General features: G+C 35.6%; 4 protein-coding genes across 6 annotated transcripts; 2 read left to right on the forward strand and 2 right to left on the reverse strand.

Annotated features, from left to right (window-relative positions):
- Positions 1-276: 276 nt before the first annotated feature.
- LOC133697911 (uncharacterized) lies at positions 277-2,723 on the forward strand. Of its 3 annotated transcripts, none has more exons than XM_062120738.1 (5): positions 277-789; positions 909-1,256; positions 1,391-1,757; positions 1,867-1,992; positions 2,116-2,723. In XM_062120738.1, the coding sequence occupies exons 1-5, from the start codon at positions 490-492 to the stop codon at positions 2,223-2,225; spliced, it is 1,251 nt and encodes a 416-aa protein (XP_061976722.1). In that variant the 5' UTR covers positions 277-489; the 3' UTR covers positions 2,226-2,723. The 3 variants fall into 3 exon arrangements, with proteins under 3 accessions (XP_061976722.1, XP_061976721.1, XP_061976720.1); XM_062120737.1 differs by having other exon boundaries at positions 912-1,256; positions 1,864-1,992; XM_062120736.1 differs by having other exon boundaries at positions 278-789; positions 1,864-1,992.
- Positions 2,724-6,421: 3,698 nt separating this feature from the next.
- LOC133696793 (18.1 kDa class I heat shock protein-like) lies at positions 6,422-7,344 on the reverse strand. Its single transcript, XM_062119072.1, has one exon. It carries the CDS (start codon positions 7,118-7,120, stop codon positions 6,632-6,634), a length of 489 nt encoding a protein of 162 aa, XP_061975056.1. The 5' UTR covers positions 7,121-7,344; the 3' UTR covers positions 6,422-6,631.
- A 4,388-nt stretch (positions 7,345-11,732) lies between these two features.
- LOC133697217 (UDP-glycosyltransferase 76B1-like) lies at positions 11,733-13,675 on the forward strand. The gene is made up of 2 exons (XM_062119651.1): positions 11,733-12,402; positions 12,508-13,675. Exons 1-2 carry the CDS (start codon positions 11,904-11,906, stop codon positions 13,386-13,388), a joined length of 1,380 nt encoding a protein of 459 aa, XP_061975635.1. The 5' UTR covers positions 11,733-11,903; the 3' UTR covers positions 13,389-13,675.
- Positions 13,676-17,884: 4,209 nt separating this feature from the next.
- On the reverse strand, positions 17,885-18,747 carry LOC133696912 (18.1 kDa class I heat shock protein-like). The gene has a single exon (XM_062119209.1). It carries the CDS (start codon positions 18,653-18,655, stop codon positions 18,167-18,169), a length of 489 nt encoding a protein of 162 aa, XP_061975193.1. The 5' UTR covers positions 18,656-18,747; the 3' UTR covers positions 17,885-18,166.
- Positions 18,748-20,216: the final 1,469 nt, after the last annotated feature.

Below are 20,216 nucleotides of genomic sequence, written 5' to 3' on the forward strand. Positions count from 1 at the left end.
ACCCCAACTCCAATCATAAGTTAACTGCTCCCCTTAAACTAATTCACGCCATCAAAACATTAACAAATAATTAAAGTTCTTGGTAGTTCAATTATGAACAAATAGGAGATGGATTCCACAGGAGGACAAATGCTCCAGCTAGCGGGCCATTCCTTTCCTTCCAGTTGTTTGCACATCCTAATTAAAGTGTGTAATTTTTTATTTTTATTTTTATTTTTTTGAATCTTGTATGGAACAGACCCGGAAACCTTAATAAAAGCAGCTTGTCTTCTACATTCTCTATTCTCTCGCGCTCTCTCTTTTCTTTTTCTCTCGTTGGGTCCCTCACAGTCTGCGAACCCATCCCCCTCTGCCTGGTCATTATTAAATCTTCTGCTTCCAGCCACTCTCATATCCATCTCCTCTCACCCTCCTCCTCTCCCCCTCCTTATCTCTTTCCAGAGTCTCGCCAGAGATCCCTATAGTGTCCCAACAAGATACCTAATATTGATGGCTGTGGCTCGTGAAGACGTGGAATCTTGGCTCCCTATTGAGTTTCTTACAGCGGAAGAGGTACTCATGGACAAAGAGAACTTTAACAGAAACGGTTTCAAGACTGAGTTGAAACCGAGTCTGTGCTTCCCTCCCGAGTTCCCTTACGAGTTTGACTCGTTTGGCTCATCTTCAGCTCTCAGTTCTCCGGTGGAGTCCGTCATGGGCTCCTCCACTGAGACTGAGAGCAGTGACGAGGACGACTTTCTGGCTGGTTTAACTCGGCGACTGACTCAGCAACTCACCGTCAAACCCGAGGTACAACTCACTCCCTTTTACTCTTCCTTTAAAGAACTTACAACTACTAGTGCTTTTGTTCCTTTTCTGCTTAAATGCCGTTTCATCTTAACGGTGTTTTCTTTTCGTTGACTTGATAGAAGAAGTGGGTCATGGCCGGGTCACCGGAGTCGACTCTAAGTGGTCTAGGAAGCTGGTCCGTATCCAGCAACGGGAGTCCAAACGGTGTGTTGTCGCCACCAACGACGCCGTATGGGGCCAAGAATGACACATGGGATCTGATATATGCAGCTGCTGGTCAAGTTGCAAGGTTAAAGATGACCAATAATGAAGGCCACAGGTGTAATAGTAGTAATAATTTTCAAGGTAGGGGTTTGCTGGGTCCAGCCAGGTCTCCAGATCTCACTTCAGTCAAGCATCAGAATACTGGGTTTTATCCTTCTCAGAGTAGCCCTACTTTTGGCAACAATGTTCCAGAAGTTAATCAGGTGGAGATTTTTTTTAAGCTCTATTTCGTTTCAAAGAACTGAAATTAAAAAGAAAGTTTAACCGAAACGTAAGGCACCCTTTGTTCCAGATACGTTGAAAGTATTGTATCAAGCTAATTTGTCCTGCTTTGCAGTACCAGCAACTTGTGAGGCAAGAGCAACAGGCACTAAGGCAACAGTGCTCTTCAATTTGGGAAAGACAACAAGTGAAGGCAAGCTGGCAAGCTCAGCCCCAATTCCACCAACACCAACACCAACACCAACAGGTGCAGAGCAGAGGCAGAGATGTTCGTTATGAAGATGGGAGGTGTGGGCGTCCTCTTGGACTGCCTCAGTCTGCTTGGCCGCCTCTTCAAGTGCACCCGCATAACCAGCACTCTAATTCAGCAGGCATGAGGGCTGTTTTTCTTGGTGGATCTGGTGTTAAAAGAGAGTGTGCTGGCACTGGTGTGTTTTTGCCTCGTAGATATGGCAACCCCCCTGACCCCAAGAAGAAATCTGGTAAATAGTTGAATGCTGTAATTGTCGTTTTTCCTCCTATTTGATTTTTAACTTTTTTCTTGTTCCTGTTTTGACGATGACATCATTTGTTAACTTCCTTAATCAGCAGGTTGCTCTACAGTTCTGCTGCCAGCTAAAGTTGTCCAGGCTCTGAATTTGAACTTTGATGACGTGGATATCAGTGGTCTTGCTCAGCCACGCCTAAATAATAACGCATCTTTCCAAACCGAGTATGGTAAGCAAGTTTCTTAATTTATTTTTCCTGACCCTTGTGTTTATTTTTGGCAAACTTGTGATTTTTCAGATTTGCTATCAAAACGACTCGTTTTTTAAATTATGGGTGTCTGTAATGTTGTAGATGCTTTGATGGCAAGAAGAAATGCACTTTTGGCACAGCAGAAGAGAAATTTACGGCAAGAGAATTTACTCAATCGTGAAATACGCCTGCCTCAGGAGTGGACATATTGAGACCACCCATTAATCATGTGTTGTGGGCATTCATGCTGTCATGATGATAATGTTTGTTTTGGCTTGGATGATGAAAGCAAAGTAAAGATGGTAGAAGTTTTTATAGGGATTTATGGTTTTTACAAGCAAAAGAGAGCGAGTTTAGTTCTTAAAGAGAGCAATAAGGGATCCAGCTTTTTTTTTTATCTTTTTTCTTGCTAGGGAGATTGAATGAAGCTTTTGTGGACTAGGTTTTAGACGAAGGTCAAAAGGAAGCCATTTAATAGTAGTAGTAGTAGAAGAAGAAGATCAGGGGTTGCTGCTATTTTGTTGTAATAACGACGGGGTTAAGTTATGTTTAAAGGGTTTTTTTAGCAAGGGAAATTTGTTGGTTTATGGGGAGGTGGGGGTATTCGGAGGTTGTAGGAGAGGAATCCACAACTCTCTCTGTCTCCTAATATAATATCTGTTGGAAGTTAATATTATAACGAAATAAAGTACCTTTTTTAGTTTCTATTAGGACACTCCTTGTTTTACTGATCATGTTCTTACACCATTGTTGTCTTGTTAAGGAGATGGCAATTCTCTGCACCATTGCAGGCTTGCAGTTAATCTTTTGCCCTGTGTAAACATTCCTTCCTTCTTTCTTTTGGACTGGATTGGTAAAACTGATCCAACCATGGCTTGACTAAAAATTGGCAAGCATGTCTGTTCTTGTTCACATCTGGGCATGAGCGTGCCTTTTTATTATACATAACTAGCTGTTGTTAGCAACGGTAAAGTGCCCAAGGCTCATTCATTTTCAAACCACGCAGGCCTAAGTTTGAACTAGGGTGGAGCGAATAGCTGCTTCTGAGTGTTTAGCTGAGAGCTTATAATTTCAAAGTCTGTATGTATTTTTGGAGCTGCCTTAAGATGGGTCCCTTTCTGTCCTTTTATATCTACCCATGCGTATCAAATATGGACCTTGTAATATATAATAACTATGAGAATATCATGTTAGTTAGCCTAATAATTTCTAATTTCCAATGGGTCCTCTGCGGAGAGGGAAATCTGGCGATAAGCTAATATATACTCGCTTTAACACAAAAAAAGAAAAAGTTAAGAGATGATGTAGAAAGGATCTTTGCTTCAGCGTGAAGCAGCAGAGATGGTGGATAAAGATTGAGGGATGGAGGGGGGACGGAGTGAAATGTGCCGTACGTTCTTTTGGCTGATTTTGATGGGGCCCATGTAGTGCTGGCTGTTATGTGTTTTAGGTCACTTTCCATGTTCAGAGGTCTATTAAATAGTTTTCGCGGTTCTTTCTTTCTTTTCTTTTTTTTTTCAAAAAGAGCGATGGAACATCTTCGGTAGTTGTGATTTGGTGCTCCGTGGACAGGACATTGTTGACTTAGTCAAACCTCAGTAGCCTCCCTCCTCGATTTACTATTTCATGAATGGGATGCTTTCTTAGGGTAAAGATATGTCCTTTTTTTTTCCTTGATAAATTAGATTATCTCCGTCAAGGATAGCACGGCGTACCATAGCTATCCTGTCTGTGATACAGAATATTATTAAGGATTTAATATTGTTCATGAAAGCTAGCTCGGACATGTCTCCATAATTAACACCAGAAAAGAAAATTCAAGTTAATCAATTAGATCCAAGCATGCTTGTAATTGAGTTACTTAAAGCAAAATTGCCACGGGTGAGATGGGATTTTTGCGAGACGTGGATGATTAAAACAGTGATTTTTAATTAGTGATTGATTATTGCTGATAAATCCTGGGGCAACGGTGAAGCTTCAAAGGAACAGGACTCCATGTTTATTGGTGAAAAATTAATATTATCATTGAACCTTAACAAATTATACTTACAGTACTAATTGTCAATGATTTCCGACACCATCATCCTTGAGCAAAAAACAAGTGGTAAAAAATAATAAATCAAGCAACCGGTGTGAATGGCAGCAAATTAAATTTTTTTTTTGTGAATCAACCTTTTTTACGATGTTTATATGACATTTGTAATAGGATTAGCACGTAATTGAATTCATCCATATCAAAGATTGAGGATTTTTTTTATTATTATTTTTGTGGTTTTGAGATGGAGGAATTGAGTGAAAGCAAAGGTTACCTGATTTTTGTTTCTCTTGCAACTGGACTATTGTATATGTAGACTAACAAATACGTTTAAAGCTAGGGTGACGACATTTATACTTGTGCAAGAAGTCTATTTGCAATCCATTTAGGCACAAGGAATTGTTCTTAATAACAGCCACCTTTAAAATACCATCAAGTTGCTCGGAGGAAGTTATTTCGTATTATTTTTTTTAATTCCCTCCACCTTTTTATCCCTTTGAAAAACGAGGTACATAAAGACATAGAGTCAATTGTATTTTTTTCCTCTTAAAATTACCCATTTGAATAAATTATAATTAAGTAAAATTTGTTCTTAAAAAAAAAAAACAGATATATGTGGATAGAGACGGGTTTAACTTATGTTATAATGTATGTGTTCATTTTCCTAAAGTGTCTTGAATGGGTTTTGTCAGTGAAGTAATGTCTCCGTTATCTCATGGCATGACATGGGAAAATGGGTTTGAATTGAAAAGTAATTTTTTTTTTAATTCTTATTTTATTATCAAGTAATTCTATCTATTTGAGCTTCTAAAATTACTTTTTTCTTTCTAATACTAGTATTAGACAATGATATGTTTGTTATTTGGTGACCCTCAAAAAAAAAAAAAAAGCAAAGAATTAACTGTCAATTGTTTTTTCACGGGTGGACCACTATGCATGCTTCGAGCTAGAGTCAGAAATTAGCCACAAGTAAATTAGCTCTAAGAGCTCTAATTGCAATCAATTTAGGCACATGACATAGGTTTTTTTTTTAGACTCTTAATAATTGAAATCGAAATAGTAGGAGAAAGCAATGCAAGTGGAAGTCACTCATTTAAAAGTTGAATTCAAAATAGAGAAAGAGTGGGTGGGGGTTAGGTCCATAATTCGGTTTCTAATTCAACCGTGTACAATCAGAGCTATGCTTCCATTAATTTTGAGTTCGGACAAGATAAAAAGCCCTTCCTTTACTTTTATATATATATATATATATATGAAATGGCCTGCAAGCAACGAAACCTATCATAAATACAAGGAACGCAAAGCTAGAATCAGATGTCAGGTGCCACCATTTTTGATATATACATCTTTTCTAACTTGATTTTTGGCCCATGTCATCTTAAGAATTGCAATAAACCATGATTTGGGTGTATTAAAGCGTAAATAGAATTTCCTTCATCGTTCTTCCACAACAGAGTTTGAATATTAAAATGCTGGTTTTGATTGATCACTTGCTTGAAATCCACACAAAATAAGTGTATCACTGGATTGAACGAAATATATGTAGTGATGTATGCAGTAGCTTGGTAATGAGACCGCATTCGAGGTGATCAACTCCGTGGATCTTGAATCGTAATTCATTGTTTTGCTTTTCCATGCTTGTGCATTGGTCAAGTCATATCATATTAATCCTACAGATATGGGATTAGGTTTGTGTTTAGTATCCTGTCGTGGAGAATCATAGTCATCGCATATATTACACTAGTTCAATACGAAACTTATAATTAATGGATTGATTAAGAGATCCATGCTCCTTCTTTATTGATGCTTTCTTTATTTATTTGTCTCGGATTGGGGTCGAACTGATTTTTTATTAATTATTTTTATTTTAAATTAATTTTTTTGATGTGTTTTGATGCATTAATATTAAAAATTAATTTTAATAAATAAATAAATATATTAGCATACTAGTCTGATGCCAGGTAGTAACCGAGTTTGCGTTCGATCCGGCTTCGAATTAGCAGGCTAAAATCTTACTTTATGGTTCAGATATCACCCGAGAGTTCAGCCTTACAATTTCGAAATAGTACCTGGACTTATGGACCACGTTTGTATGGATTGGCCTCATGGCCCACGAGCGAGACTTAATCTCAAGCCGAACGTTAGCCCAAGAGCTCCGGGCACTTGGAGTTTTCAGACGAAGAATAAGGTGGTGTTGTCATATGCATCATCCATCATGTTTATATGATATTACTGAGGAATGAAACCTCGATATTTTGTAGCTTTCAGCAGAGAGAAAAGGAATAATATCAAAATTATAAATAAATATTGAATATCGAGGAAAATATAAAACCATCATAATTAAGGGAAGAAAAAAAAGGTAAAACGGAAGAATGAAGATTTAACGACACCACACAACTTTATTAACACGGAAACTCAGGATCACAAGTTCACAACATCGAACAAAACAAAACCCATGCATGCACGCATGACATTATCCCATTTCACAAGTCTTCCACGCACAATTCTACTTGTTTATTAGAATCTTATCATGACTCAAAGCAACACGCCGCCGCCGAATGTCCCTTCATATTATGTGGAGTCTCAGCTGGTGATCTCGATGGCCTTAACATCAGGTTTTTTGACTTCCTCTTTAGGCACAGTCACAGTCAAGACCCCGTTTTCCATCTTAGCCTTAACTTGATCAAGTTTTGCATTCTCAGGCAACCTGAACCTCCTTAAGAACTTCCCACTTGATCTCTCCACTCTATGCCACTTGTCATTTTTCTCTTCTCTCTCTTTGCTTCTCTCTCCACTTATTTGCAAAACCCTCCCTTCCTCTAACTCCACTTTGACTTCCTCTTTCTTCAGCCCTGGGAGATCAGCCTTGAAAACGTGGGCCTCGGGGGTCTCCTTCCAGTCTATGCGTGTGTTGGCAAATGCCGTTGTTTCGTTGGCGAACTCTGATCGTGGGGCTGATATGGCTGTGCTAGTGAAGGGAAAGTCCTGGAAAGGGTCCCAGATGTCAAGAGAGAAAGGATCAAAGATGTTGCTTCTTCGGCCACCAAAGAGGGTGCTTGGGATAAGAGACATTTTCTTGGTTTCTTGTTTGAGAAAATAAGGTGTGCAAGTGAAAGCTAGCTAATTGTTGAATTAGAGCAGCTTCTTTGTATTTCTTTTCCTTGGTGCGAATTGGAGGCGACGCGAGAAAGGTATTTATAGATGGGTATGTGCTATGATTTTATCATGCTGTGTCTTGTGGAGAGTTCGCGGGGTTTCTGGACGAGGAATAGAAGATGGAGACTGGCGATTTTTCTCGAAATGGCCAGATGTAGATGTGCAGGCAATATCCATTCATCTAGTAAAGGCCTCAAGGGTAGTTTTGGGTATGAACTTCGATCAATGGATGGGTTAAGGGTAAATGTAGTTCCCGTGGGCTCCACTAGGTGGTCGTGTACGATAAAGGATCTTATAGGTGACGTGTGCGCTAATAACTGGTTAAAGTGAAGATGCGGTGTGGGATGGAATGCATAAAGCGCAGTTGTCTCCAAGCTTCTACAGCCTCCGGCAGAGTTTTGGCTGGCGAGGATCAATTTCATTTGCTTTCGAGAGTCCGGATCAGAAATTCCAATTTTAGAGGCTAAGATTTAATTGGAAGAAGGATACGAGAGAAAACTAAACCAGCAAGATGAGAATTGGGGCTAAAACTAGCTATAAGAAAGTGATACGTTGGGGGTCGTAATTTTTTTTTTAAAAAAAAAATCATTGTTTAGTTGCTGGCGCACGTTTCCAAGAAATTAAAAAAAAAAAAAACAATTTGGGTTATAGCATTGACTAAATTAAAGAAGTTCATTTTAGTTTACTAAGATGATAAAAAAATTTAATAGAGTAATAGTGAATAAAATATTTTACCCTGAAAGAACAATGATAAGTTGTGATAAGATCAAGACAACTTTTATAAATAACCTTTAAAAATATGTGATTAGATAAAAAAGATAAAAAGATTTGGATTGATTAAACCCGATGTTCAATTATAAACATGTAACCTAGATCATATGAGGAGAACTAACTCGAGTTAACCTGTAATCTTTTATAATAAAATCAAGATAACCTAAAAGATCATTGTTTTAAAACCCGATCTCACTCATCAGTTTGGCTCGTAATCAGGGTAATCCAGAGCCTAAGCCGGGGTGGTTTTTAATAAGAACACGGAGAGAATGGACTCAACATGATTTAGTTAAAAAACCAGATTGACCCACAACCCCAATTAGCCATTGGAAAGCCCATTTAATACCCGTTGATCTTTTATTAATTTTTATTTTCAAAATGATATTATTTTGATATGAAAAAAAATCGAGTTAATCCATATCAACCCACTTGATCTATGACTGGGGACTTGCTCCGGGTTGACCAGCAGATCGGGTTTGAAAATCATGAGATAAATAACTTTTAAAAACATATGACACGAGTCATTAGATCATAAGCATTATACATAGGGAGAGTGAGAAGTTCAATCCATAATAAATTAAATGTAAAATGATAAAATCAATTTTAAAAAAATTAAGTACACAAAAAGATGTAAAATAAAAACTAATAATTAAAATAGTACGGGTATAAATCGAAATAAAAATAAAATTGAGGGCAAGAATAATTCTTTGATCGTTGGGTTAAACTGAAAACAAAAAATAACTGGATAGAATAATGTATTGAAAACCACCAAAACCTTTACAAAAAAGACAAGAAAAAAAATAAAAATTAGAAGAAAAATTATAAAATTGAAAAATATTATACATGAGAAATAAGAATTGAGGATTAATTTAAAACTAAACGAAACTTCAACAAAAAGGTGAAGGATAAATGCTAAAAAATAAAAGAACAAAGACTAGAATTAAAATAATAGGAATGTAAAGGCCCAACTTGTATTTGTTCTAGCAGGAGAAAAAGAAAAGAAAAGGAAAGGAAAAGAAAAATTAATCAGTGGGAAACCACCCCATAGTCTGGAGCACGCATCTCACTAGAAAAAAAAGAACAAGACGGCCTCTCCGACCATATAGTGAGAGGACGTATGCACAATTATTTCACCATCGTATGCAGTTTCTTTTTAATCTATATTTTTATATGAAAATTGTTAATTAGGTGGCAAAATGGAATGTTAATTCTTTCGTGAAAGTTAATCTTGAAAATTCTTTTTTAAAAAAAAAAACTTTGCACAATAGCACAATGTAGCTCTTTCTCGGAATCAGAGAATTGGCTTGATTATTATTATTTATTATTATTTTATTTACTTGGATAATTAAATGTCCAAAATATAAGTTTATATTCCTACTGTTCTTTTTGTTTTTTTATCTACCGACAAATCTGGCTTGATGTCAGAGTTAAATTTCTTTCCCATTAATGTTGATCTCGATGGTTGCTTTTTTGCATTTGAAAAATGTTTTTTTAAACATTTTTTTTATTTTAAATTATTTTTTTGTTTTGATATGTTAATATTAAAGTAAATTTAAAAAAATTTAAAAAATATATTATTTTAATATATTTTTAAATAAAAAATATTTTTAAAAATAATTATTATTATAATAAAAAAACTACTAATTGATAAAAAAAAAACCGAGAAGCCTTTTATAGCGAAATTTAATTTACCAACCAGGGTTAAAATTATTTACCGATTGCATTAGTTGGGCTGGGAAACTGCCACACGATTTGTTTTTAAGATGCCTGCGACATGAACAGTACTGGTGGTCCAGCTATTCACTTAATTATTTAAAATTTATAAATTTCAAGGCAATACAAAGTGGAGACCCAAGTTCCTCGCTGCAAGAAGCAGCTTGTTTGGCAATGTAGTTACGGATATTTTTTAAATAAATTTTTATATTAAAATATATGTTAATGATATTTTTTTATTTTTTAAAAATTATTTTTAATATTAATACATCAAAATGATCCAAAACATACAAATCATATTAAATTTTAGTGAAAAAAAAAATTCAAATTTTAGGAACGCCGGTTGAACCGCGTTCCCAAACGTTACCTCAAAGTTTGTTTGAGATTGTGGTTTCGCTTACTTTTTAAAATGTTTTTTACTTATAAATATAATAAAATAATATATTTTTATTTTTTAAAAATTATTTTTAATATTAGCACTTAAAATGATTTTAAAAATAAAAAATATTAATTTAAAACAAAAAAAATAAAAAATATTAAATTTTAAAAATGTTTTTAAAAAAATTTTAAATTACAAAAGTTAAGTCAGTTGAAATAATTGCTTTCTCCTTCGTCGTCGTTTAATGCGTGGAGCTTATCACATGAATAAAATACCGAAATGTGTGGAGATTAATAAATTATTATTCTAGACAGAACCTTTGTTGTCGTTTAATGTCAGCTCTGGGCCTCTGGCAAGATAGATTTTTAACGGTGGTGGTGGTTTGCGACAGTAGCCCACAGCACGTGCTCCTTCATTAATAGAGACAATTGTCGGTCCAACCTATTTTTAAGAAGTTTTATTTTTTATTTTTTTTATTATATATTAAAAAGAAATTTTAAAGAATTAAAAAATATTATTAAAAATAAAAAATACATTAAACTCCCTCGCAAACATGCACACATTTACCTTATTTATTTGCTAGAAAGTAGTTTTCTTTTGGAAAGTGAATTTCAGGAAAATAAATTATTTTTTAATTTTTGGTAATGTAATGAAAAATAAGTTGGAAAACACTTTTCAGTGTTTGGTTATGTCATGGAAAATGAACTGAAAAATAACTTATTAATGTTTTATTTTTTTCAAGTTTATTAAAATAATGAGAAATAAATCTTTTAAATTAAAAAGCTGAATGAGAATGAAATTGAAAAAAAAATATAATTTCATAAATTATCTGAAATAAAATAAATAATAATCAAAATAATAGAGATCAAATAAAAAAAATAAAATTGAAAGATAAAGAAATTAAAATAATAATAATTAACATTTCATAAATTATTTCAAATAAAATAAGTAACAATAAAAAGAATGAGGACCAAATTTGATAGATAAAAAATTTTAAAAAAAATAATGAGGGAAAAGCAAATAAAAATTATAAAAATAAGGACCAAAGTTAATATAAAAATTAAATTTTAAGAGATGAAATTGAAAAACAAATATTTAAAATAAAATATATATAGCAATCAAAAGTTTGAAGACCAAATTTGATATAATCAGTAAATAATATGCCATTTCTAAATTTTTCACAACTTCCAAAAAATATTTTCCATCCAGAATAAAAGGAAAATACTTTCTTAAAAACCAAGTCAAATTTTTCTGAAAAGTATTTTCTGTTAACCAACTTTTCTAAAGATAAACAAATACAAAAAAAATTAAAAAAATTAATTTTCCAAAAACCATTTTTTTGAAAAACAAACACAGTATTAACTGCATTTCTTTTTATCCGGACTGGCTATATTGGAAAGAATACAAATTAGTTAAAATGGCAGAAAGAAAAAGAGAGATGAGCTTCGTCTCCAAAGATTGGAATGGGCTATTTTCCTAAAGCTGTAGCTGAAGGCTTTAAACTCCCAATAATTGATATACAGTCTAACAGTATCTGCTCTTTTCTTGTATTTGCTTTCTTCTCGCATTTGCTTGAAAAGGACTAAAGGAGACACTCAAGATCACAAATTTTAACTTTTTTTAAAAAAATACAAATAGAAACAAAATAATGGTTGGTGGGGTGGGGCAAGAAAGCGATGCCTCTATGCCTCGGGGTAAGGCTAACTTGTCCTCGTTTCGAAACGTGAATTTCATCCTCAGTTTGCCCTGAAACTTTAAACCTACATCTTTCATCTACGCGTCCAATATCAGAGAATCGAGAAGCCAAGAAGAAACCAGGGGAAGCATATCAATTCCATGGAGAATACAAGAGAGTCCCATGTGCAGCAGAGGAAGTGTCGGCGAATTATACTCTTCCCACTGCCTTTGGAAGGGCATATCAATCCTATGATTCAGCTTGCTAACATCCTTTATTCTAAAGGATTTTCCATAACAATCATCCACACTCAATTCAATGCTCCCAATCCTGCGAAGTGTCCTCACTTCACTTTCCATGCAATTCCTGATGGCTTGTTGGAAGATGAGGCTTCAACTGCAGATGGTGTAGTCCTTTTCTCAGTCCTCAATTCAAAGTGTGTTGAGCCCTTTCGAGATTCCCTGGCTGATCTGTTATTGGACGCCAAGGATCAAGAGCCCGTTGCTTGCTTGATCACAGATGCTGTTTGGCACTTCACTCACGCTGTAGCCGAGGGCTTTAAGATTCCAACTATTGCCATGCGAACAACAAGTATCGGTGCTTTTCTTGCTTATGACTCCTTCCCCCTTCTGCGAGAAAGGGGTTACTTCCCAATTCAAGGTGCTTTATCTTCTTTATCTCTCTGTGGATGCAATTTTTTAATATATTACTTAAAAACATTAACTAAGCACTTCTCATTTCCTCCATCCTTCTGTCTCTCTTCAGATTCTCGATTAGAAGAATCAGTGCAAGAGCTTCCACCGTTGAAAGTCAAAGATCTTCCCGTGATCAAAACACGATGTCCAGCGACTCTTCATCAACTGTTTGAAAAGATAAGTAATCAAGCAAAAGCCTGTTCAGGCCTAATTTGGAACTCGTTTGAAGAAATTGAGCGTGATGCTCTGACCAAATTAGGCCAGGTCTTCTCTGTGCCAATGTTTCACATAGGTCCATTTCACAAGTACTTTCCAGCCTCTTCAAGTAGCTTACTAACACAAGACCAAAGCTGCATTTCCTGGCTTGATACCCAGACTCCTAATTCTGTACTCTATGTCAGCTTTGGGAGCATTGCTGCGGTAAATGAGACTGAATTTCGGGAGATAGCCTGGGGGCTACTCCATAGCAATCAACCCTTCTTATGGGTGGTTCGACCTGGATTAGTTCCGGGCTCGGAATGGTCCGAATCATTGCCGGATGGATTCCTTGAGATGGTGGGTAAAAGGGGCTATATCGTGAAATGGGCTCCTCAACAACAGGTGCTAGCACACCCTGCCACTGGAGGGTTTTGGACACACAATGGTTGGAATTCCACTTTGGAAAGTATATGTGAAGGGGTTCCCATGATTTGTCAGCCTTTTTTTGGTGATCAAAGAGTAAATGCTAGGTATGTGAGTGATGTTTGGAAAATTGGGATACACTTGGAGTATAATAAACTCGAGAGAAGGGAGATAGAGAGGGCAATTAAAGGACTAATGGTAGAGACAAAAGGGCAGGGGATGAGGCAGAGAAGCGTGTCTTTGAAAGAGAAGGTGAACCTTTGTCTAAGCCATGGAGGCTCTTCTTACCATTCACTTGAGAGCTTGACTAGCTACATCATGTCATTCTAGGCTTCTGCCTGTGTTCGGTAACTTCTTAATTCATGTTTAATTTTGCAGTGAGGTTGCATATCACAATCACAGCCTTGAGTCAATGTTTATTGCATTCATGGTACTTGAAGTTTTAAAATTTATCCTGTTATTTCTGTTCGTTTGATGTAGATTTGAATTTGATTGCTGTCTCATAACTCTTTCTGCAAGACCTGACTTTAGCTGGAGGATTTTGTTCAATGTCTTGGTATGCGTGTTATTAAATATACTTCCGCTAAGAGTATCATGTGGAAGATTTGCATTTCAAATTTCAGAGCAGAAACAATCTCCAAAACATAATTCCTATGAGTCTTGCATAGTTTTTGCCTTTTGGAATAATCAAAGACAAAGCTGAAAGTGAACTGATCAGCTGTGTATGCATGAATTTTTATTCCTTCCATTTATGTACCGAGAGGTTGCAAATTTTCCATGGAAGAGTGTCAAGGATTTTTGCAGTGATACAGCCCAGCCAGACAATAATAATTACTAGTCCAGCATTGTTGATTCCAAGATGGTCAATCTTGAAGAATGAAAAGCTTGCTGAATATTTATTTGAGTTAAGATTAGCTATGTATGCTTGTTTACTATAAAATCATGTTATTTGAGAAATGGTGGTGGAACGCTAATAGTAATCTTTAGGTGAGCGATTCCCTAAACAACCATTAAAGAAGTGAGTGATTCCTTCTCAACTGAGAGAATCTTTGAGTCTGAAATTACCCCTTTCTTATTCTAAAGATTAGAAATCAAATGAAATGGACTCTAGTGGAAAATTGATGAATTTATGTGAACATAAAATTCATGCGCCAACCCTTTTCTTCTTCTGAAAAGTCTAAGGAACCCCCAAAAGATTAGAGGCTGGATAGCTATAACCGTAGCATCTAGCAGTACTAACAGTCAGGAAAAGCCAATTAAGAAGTACAGAGCCATGAAAATCAGTCAATGAAATCCGAAGTACTCATAAAAATGTCAGATAATAACCATTAGATTCGAGGTTTTTTTACCTGGAGAAAACATCTAAGAGGCCTAGGTGGGCCTCTGGATGCATGAGAGTGGTGCCATGGGGTTGTCTCCAAAGTCCAAACATCACTGCCAGCACTAATTTTGCACCCAGAAACCACTAATTCCTAGCACCATAAATCAGGTCTGTTATTTCCATAGAACAAAGCCTCCCGTTTCTCCATCTCCATGGTGAAAATACTATGCTCATTTACTGTGTTGTCTGTAGTTTTTAAACTCGGCCTCGTTGAAGTTCTAGATTTTGGGTTTTTAATTAGATTACCAGGTTGTTTGAGTCAATTTTTTTAAAATAAATTTAAAATGATATTTTTTTAATAAAATAAAAAAAGACATGGAGTGCACTTGTACTAGACTGGAAGTTTCTATATACTGATGTAGCTGGCTGGATCAGGGCCAAGCGGCGTGGTGTGTGTATTGCTGTTTGAGCACGATACAACCTAGTGATAAAATGTTGTTGTTTTCAAGGCTTCATGGCCCAAACAGCAACTAGTAACTAATAGTAGGTGTTGTTCACATCTGGGCATGAGCGTGCCTTGTTATTATACATACCTAGCTGTTGTTAACAACGGTGAAGTGCCTACAGCTCATTTTCAAACCATGGGAACACGCAGGCCCCAGTTTGAACTAGGGTGGAGCGAATAGCTGCTTGTGAGTGTTTAGATGGGAGCTCTTACAATTTCAAAGTTTGTATGGGTCCCTTTTGTCCTTTTATATCTACCCATACGTATCAAATATGGACCGTGTAATATATAATAACTATGAGAATATCATGTTAGTTAGCCTAATAATTTCTAATTTCCAATGGGAGCTCTGCGGAGAGGGAAATCTGCTAATAAGCTAATATAAACTCGCTTTAACACAAAAGAAATAAAGAAAAAGTTAAGAGATGATGTAGAAAAGAAGTCTATTTGTAATCCATTTAGGCACAAGGAATTGCTCTTAATAACAGCCACCTTTAAAATATCATCAAGTTGCTCGGAGGAAGTTATTTCGTATTTTTTTTTTAATTCCCACCTCATTTTTATCCCTTTGAAAAACAAGGCACATAAAGACAGATAAAGAAAATTGTTTTTTTTTTCGTCTTAAAATTACCCATTTGAATAAATTATAATTAAGTAAATTTTTGTTCTTAAAAAAAAAACAGATATATGTTGATAAAGACGGGTATAACTTATGTTATGCATGTATGTGTCTTGAATGGGTATTTTTAGTTGAGTAATGTGTCCGTTATCTCATGGCATGGCATGGCATGGGAAGATGGGTTTGAATTGAAAAGTAATTTTTTAAATTAAGTTCTTATTTTAGAGTCAAATAATTCTATCTATTTGAGGTTTTAAGATTACTCTATTCTTTCCAATACTAATATCAGACAATGATATGTTTGTTATTTGATGCCACCCCCAAAAAAAAAGCAAAGAATTAATTGTGAAATGTTTTTTCGCCGTTGGACCAATATGCATGCTTCGAGCTAGGGTTAGAAATTAGCCACAATTCAATTAGCTACAAGAGCTCTAATTGCAATCAATTTAGGCACATGACATGGGGCTTTTTTTTTTTTTGAGACTCTTAATAGTTGAATTCAAAATAGTGGGAGAAAGCGATGCAAGTGGAAGTCACCTCATTTAAAGGTTGAATTCGAAATAGAGGGAAAGTGGGTGGGGGTTAGGTCCACAATTCGGTTCCTAATTCAAACCTGTACAGTCAGAGCTATACTTCTATTGGTTTTAAGTTCGGACAAAGATAAAAGGGCCTTCCTTTACTTGCGAAAACGAACTCTACTATATATATATATATATATATATATATATATATACACACGTGAAATGACCTGCAAGCAACGAAACCAATCATGAATACATGGAATGCAAAGCTAGAATGAGATGCCAAGTGCCACCATTCTTAATGTATACATCTTTTTCTATCTTGATTTTAGGCCCATGTTGTCTTAAGAATTGCAATAAACCATGATTCGGGTATATTATGAGCTTAGCTAGAATTTCCTTCACCGTTCTTCCACAACAGAGTTCGAATATTAAAATGTTGGTTTTGATTGATCACTTGCTTGAAATCCACCCAAATAAGTATATCACTTGCTTGTGCATGTGATCAAGTCATATCATAGTAATCTCAAAGATATGATTGATTATAATATGGGATTAGGTTAATGATATCGTGGAGAATCATAGTCATCACATATATTGGGCTAGTTCAATACGAACCTTATAATGAATGGATTGAACAAGAGATTCATGCTCTTTCTTTATTGATGTTCTCTTTATTTATTTGTCAGGAACTGGAGTTGAGCCGGTTTTTTATTTTTTATTTTTATTTTAAATTAATTTTTTAACGTTTTATTTATTATTTTTATGTGTTAATATCAAAAATTAATTTTAAAAAATAAATAAAAATAGTATTTCAATACATATTTAAACAAAAATACTCTAAAAACCAATATTTATCAGACTCCCAGAACATGCTATTATTTAAGTTGGTCTTAATAGAAAATTTGACAGGTGGGCTTGCTGGAAATAACTCGTAAGGTTACATAATTAATAAAATTTGCCTCGTGGGTCTAGATCAATTGCAAGATGGTTGTTACGGAATTCTGAATTTCTTGAATATTGTATCTGCTCCACTCTGTCTTGTTTATTATCCTTAAATTAGGCTGATTGAGTTATGATAGTTTTGGGTTGACGCCACTTCTGGTAATGTTCGTGGCAGACCGGTCAGTGATGGCGATGGCGATGGCGAACAGGATTTAGTAGATGGACCCAGAATAACTACTTTTGGGCTGTATAAAGATCAGTGACCAGGAAAAATACTCCGCGATTAATTGTGAAAATAATCTGTGATCAGACAAATAAGTAGAGCGATTATTTGATTTGACTACACTAAATCGGCGATCCTTTAAGAAAGAATGGGAATTAATAGACTAATAGCCAATAATGGTGCGCCCATAAATCCGCGATCAACAAATTAACCAGGGCGATTATTTGACCACAACAACAATAAATCCGCGATCTTTTCGGAAAGGGGCATCGGGAGATCATTTTAGAATAATCGGCTGAAAATGGCGAAAAAAATCGGAGATTAATTGTATCAATAATGGGGGAGATTATGCATACTAGTCTGATGCCAGGTACAATCCGAGTTTGCATTGGATCCGGCGTCGTATTAGCAGGCTAAAATTTTACTTTAAGATTCTAATATCACCCGAGAATTCAGCCTTACAATTTCGAAATAGTACCTGGCCTTATGGACCTCGTTTCTATGGATAGGCCTCATGGCCCACGAGCGAGACTAAATCTAAAGCAAAACATTAGCCCAAGAGCTCCGGGCACTTGGAGTTTTCAGACGAGGAATAAGGTGGTGTTGTCATATGCATCATCCATCATGTTTATATGATATTACTGAGGAATGAAACCTCGATATTTTGTAGCTTTCAGCAGAGAGAAAAGGAATAATATCAAAATTATAAATAAATATTGAATATCGAGGAAAATATAAAACCATCATAATTAAGGGAAGAAAAAAAAGGTAAAACGGAAGAATGAAGATTTAACAACACCACACAACTTTATTAACACAGAAACTCAGTCGAACAAAACAAAACCCATGCATGCACGCATGACATTATCCCATTTCACAAGTCTTCCACGCACAATTCTACTTGTTTATTAGAATCTTATCATGGGTCACAGCAACACGCCGCCGCCGAATGTCCCTTCATATTATGTGGAGTCTCAGCCGGTGATCTCGATGGCCTTAACATCAGGTTTTTTGACTTCCTCTTTAGGCACAGTCACAGTCAAGACCCCGTTTTCCATATTAGCCTTAACTTGATCAAGTTTTGCATTCTCAGGCAACCTGAAACTCCTTAAGAACTTCCCACTTGATCTCTCCACTCTATGCCACTTGTCATTTTTCTCTTCTCTCTCTTTGCTTCTCTCTCCACTTATTTGCAAAACCCTCCCTTCCTCTAACTCCACTTTGACTTCCTCTTTCTTCAGCCCTGGGAGATCAGCCTTGAAAACGTGGGCCTCGGGGGTCTCCTTCCAGTCTATGCGTGTGTTGGCAAATGCCGTTGTTTCGTTGGCGAACTCTGATCGTGGGGCTGATATGGCTGTGCTAGTGAAGGGAAAGTCCTGGAAAGGGTCCCAGATGTCAAGAGAGAAAGGATCAAAGATGTTGCTTCTTCGGCCACCAAAGAGGGTGCTTGGGATAAGAGACATTTTCTTGGTTTCTTGTTTGAGAAAATAAGGTGTGCAAAGTGAAAGCTAGCTAATTGTTGAATTAGAGCTGCTTCTTTGTATTTCTTTTCCTTGATGCGAATTGGAGGCTATGCGAGGAAGGTATTTATAGATGGATACGTGCTGTGATTTTAGCATGCTGTGTCTTGTGGAGAGTTCGCGGGGTTTCTGGACGAGGAATAGAAGATGGAGACTGGCGATTTTTCTCGAAATGGCCAGATGTAGATGTGCAGGCAATATCCATTCATCTAGTAAAGGCCTCAAGGGTAGTTTTGGGTATGAACTTCGATCAATGGATGGGTTAAGGGTAAATGTAGTTCCCGTGGGCTCCACTAGGTGGTCGTGTACGATAAAGGATCTTATAGGTGACGTGTGCGCTAATAACTGGTTAAAGTGAAGATGCGGTGTGGGATGGAATGCATAAAGCGCAGCTGTCTCCAAGCTTCTACAGCCTCCGGCAGAGTTTTGGCTGGCGAGGATCAATTTCATTTGCTTTCGAGAGTCCGGATCAGAAATTTCAATTTTAGAGGCTAAGATTTAATTGGAAGAAGGATACGAGAGAAAACTAAACCAGCAAGATGAGGATTGGGGCTAAAACTAGCTATAAGAAAGTGATACGTTGGGGGCCGTAATTTTTTTTTTAAAAAAAAGATCATTGTTTAGGTGCTGGCGCACGTTTCCAAGAAATTAAAAAAAAAAACCATTTGGGTTATAGCATTGACTAAATTAAAGAAGTTCATTTTATTTTACTAAGATGATAAAAAAATTAATAGTAATAATAAATAAACTATTTTAAAAAATAACCATGACAACTTGTGATAAGATCAAGATGAAATAACCTTTAAAAATATATGATTGGATAAAAAAAAGATAAAAAAACTTGGATTGATTAAACTTGGTGTTCAATTATAAACATGTAACCTAGATTATACGAGGCGAACCAACTCGAGTTAACTTGTAATTTTTTATAATAAAATCAAAATAACTTGAAAAATTATTGTTTTAAAATCTGATCTGACTCATCAGTTTGACTCATAATCAGGGTAAATCTAGAGTCTAAGTTGAGATGGTTTTTAATAAGAATATGGAGATAATTGACTTTGTATAATTCAGTTAAAAAACCAGATTAACCCACAACCCAATTAGCCATTGGAAAGCCCATTTAAAACCCGATGATCTTTTATTAATTTTTATTTTCAAAATGATATTATTTTGATATGAAAAAAATTGGGTTAATTCAGATCAACACACCTGATCTATGATTGGGGACTTGCTCCGGGTTTACCCACAGATCGGGTTTGAAAACTATGAGATAAATAACTTTTTAAAACATGTGACACAAGTTATTAGACCATAAATATTATACGCAGGGAGAGTGAGAAGTTCAATCCATAATAAATCAAATATAAAATGATAAAATCAATTATACAAAAGGATTTAAATAAAAAATAATAATTAAAATAATAAGGATGAGAATCAAAATAAAAATAAATTTGAGGGCGAGAATAATTCTTTGAGAAAAATAACTGGATAGAATGATGTA

This window comes from Populus nigra, chromosome 6, assembly GCF_951802175.1.
Source record: "Populus nigra chromosome 6, ddPopNigr1.1, whole genome shotgun sequence".
NCBI classification, from domain to species: domain Eukaryota; kingdom Viridiplantae; phylum Streptophyta; class Magnoliopsida; order Malpighiales; family Salicaceae; genus Populus; species Populus nigra.

Coding starts and splice junctions, on each gene's coding strand:
- LOC133696793 (XM_062119072.1), bottom strand. CDS start 7,120: ATGTCTCTTATCCCAAGCACCCTCTTTGGTGGCCGAAGAAGCAACATC.
- LOC133697911 (XM_062120736.1), top strand. CDS start 490: ATGGCTGTGGCTCGTGAAGACGTGGAATCTTGGCTCCCTATTGAGTTT. Junction 790..908: donor AACTCACCGTCAAACCCGAG/GTACAACTCACT, acceptor TTGACTTGATAG/AAGAAGTGGGTCATGGCCGG. Junction 1,257..1,390: donor ATGTTCCAGAAGTTAATCAG/GTGGAGATTTTT, acceptor CCTGCTTTGCAG/TACCAGCAACTTGTGAGGCA.
- LOC133697217 (XM_062119651.1), top strand. CDS start 11,904: ATGGAGAATACAAGAGAGTCCCATGTGCAGCAGAGGAAGTGTCGGCGA. Junction 12,403..12,507: donor GGGTTACTTCCCAATTCAAG/GTGCTTTATCTT, acceptor GTCTCTCTTCAG/ATTCTCGATTAGAAGAATCA.
- LOC133696912 (XM_062119209.1), bottom strand. CDS start 18,655: ATGTCTCTTATCCCAAGCACCCTCTTTGGTGGCCGAAGAAGCAACATC.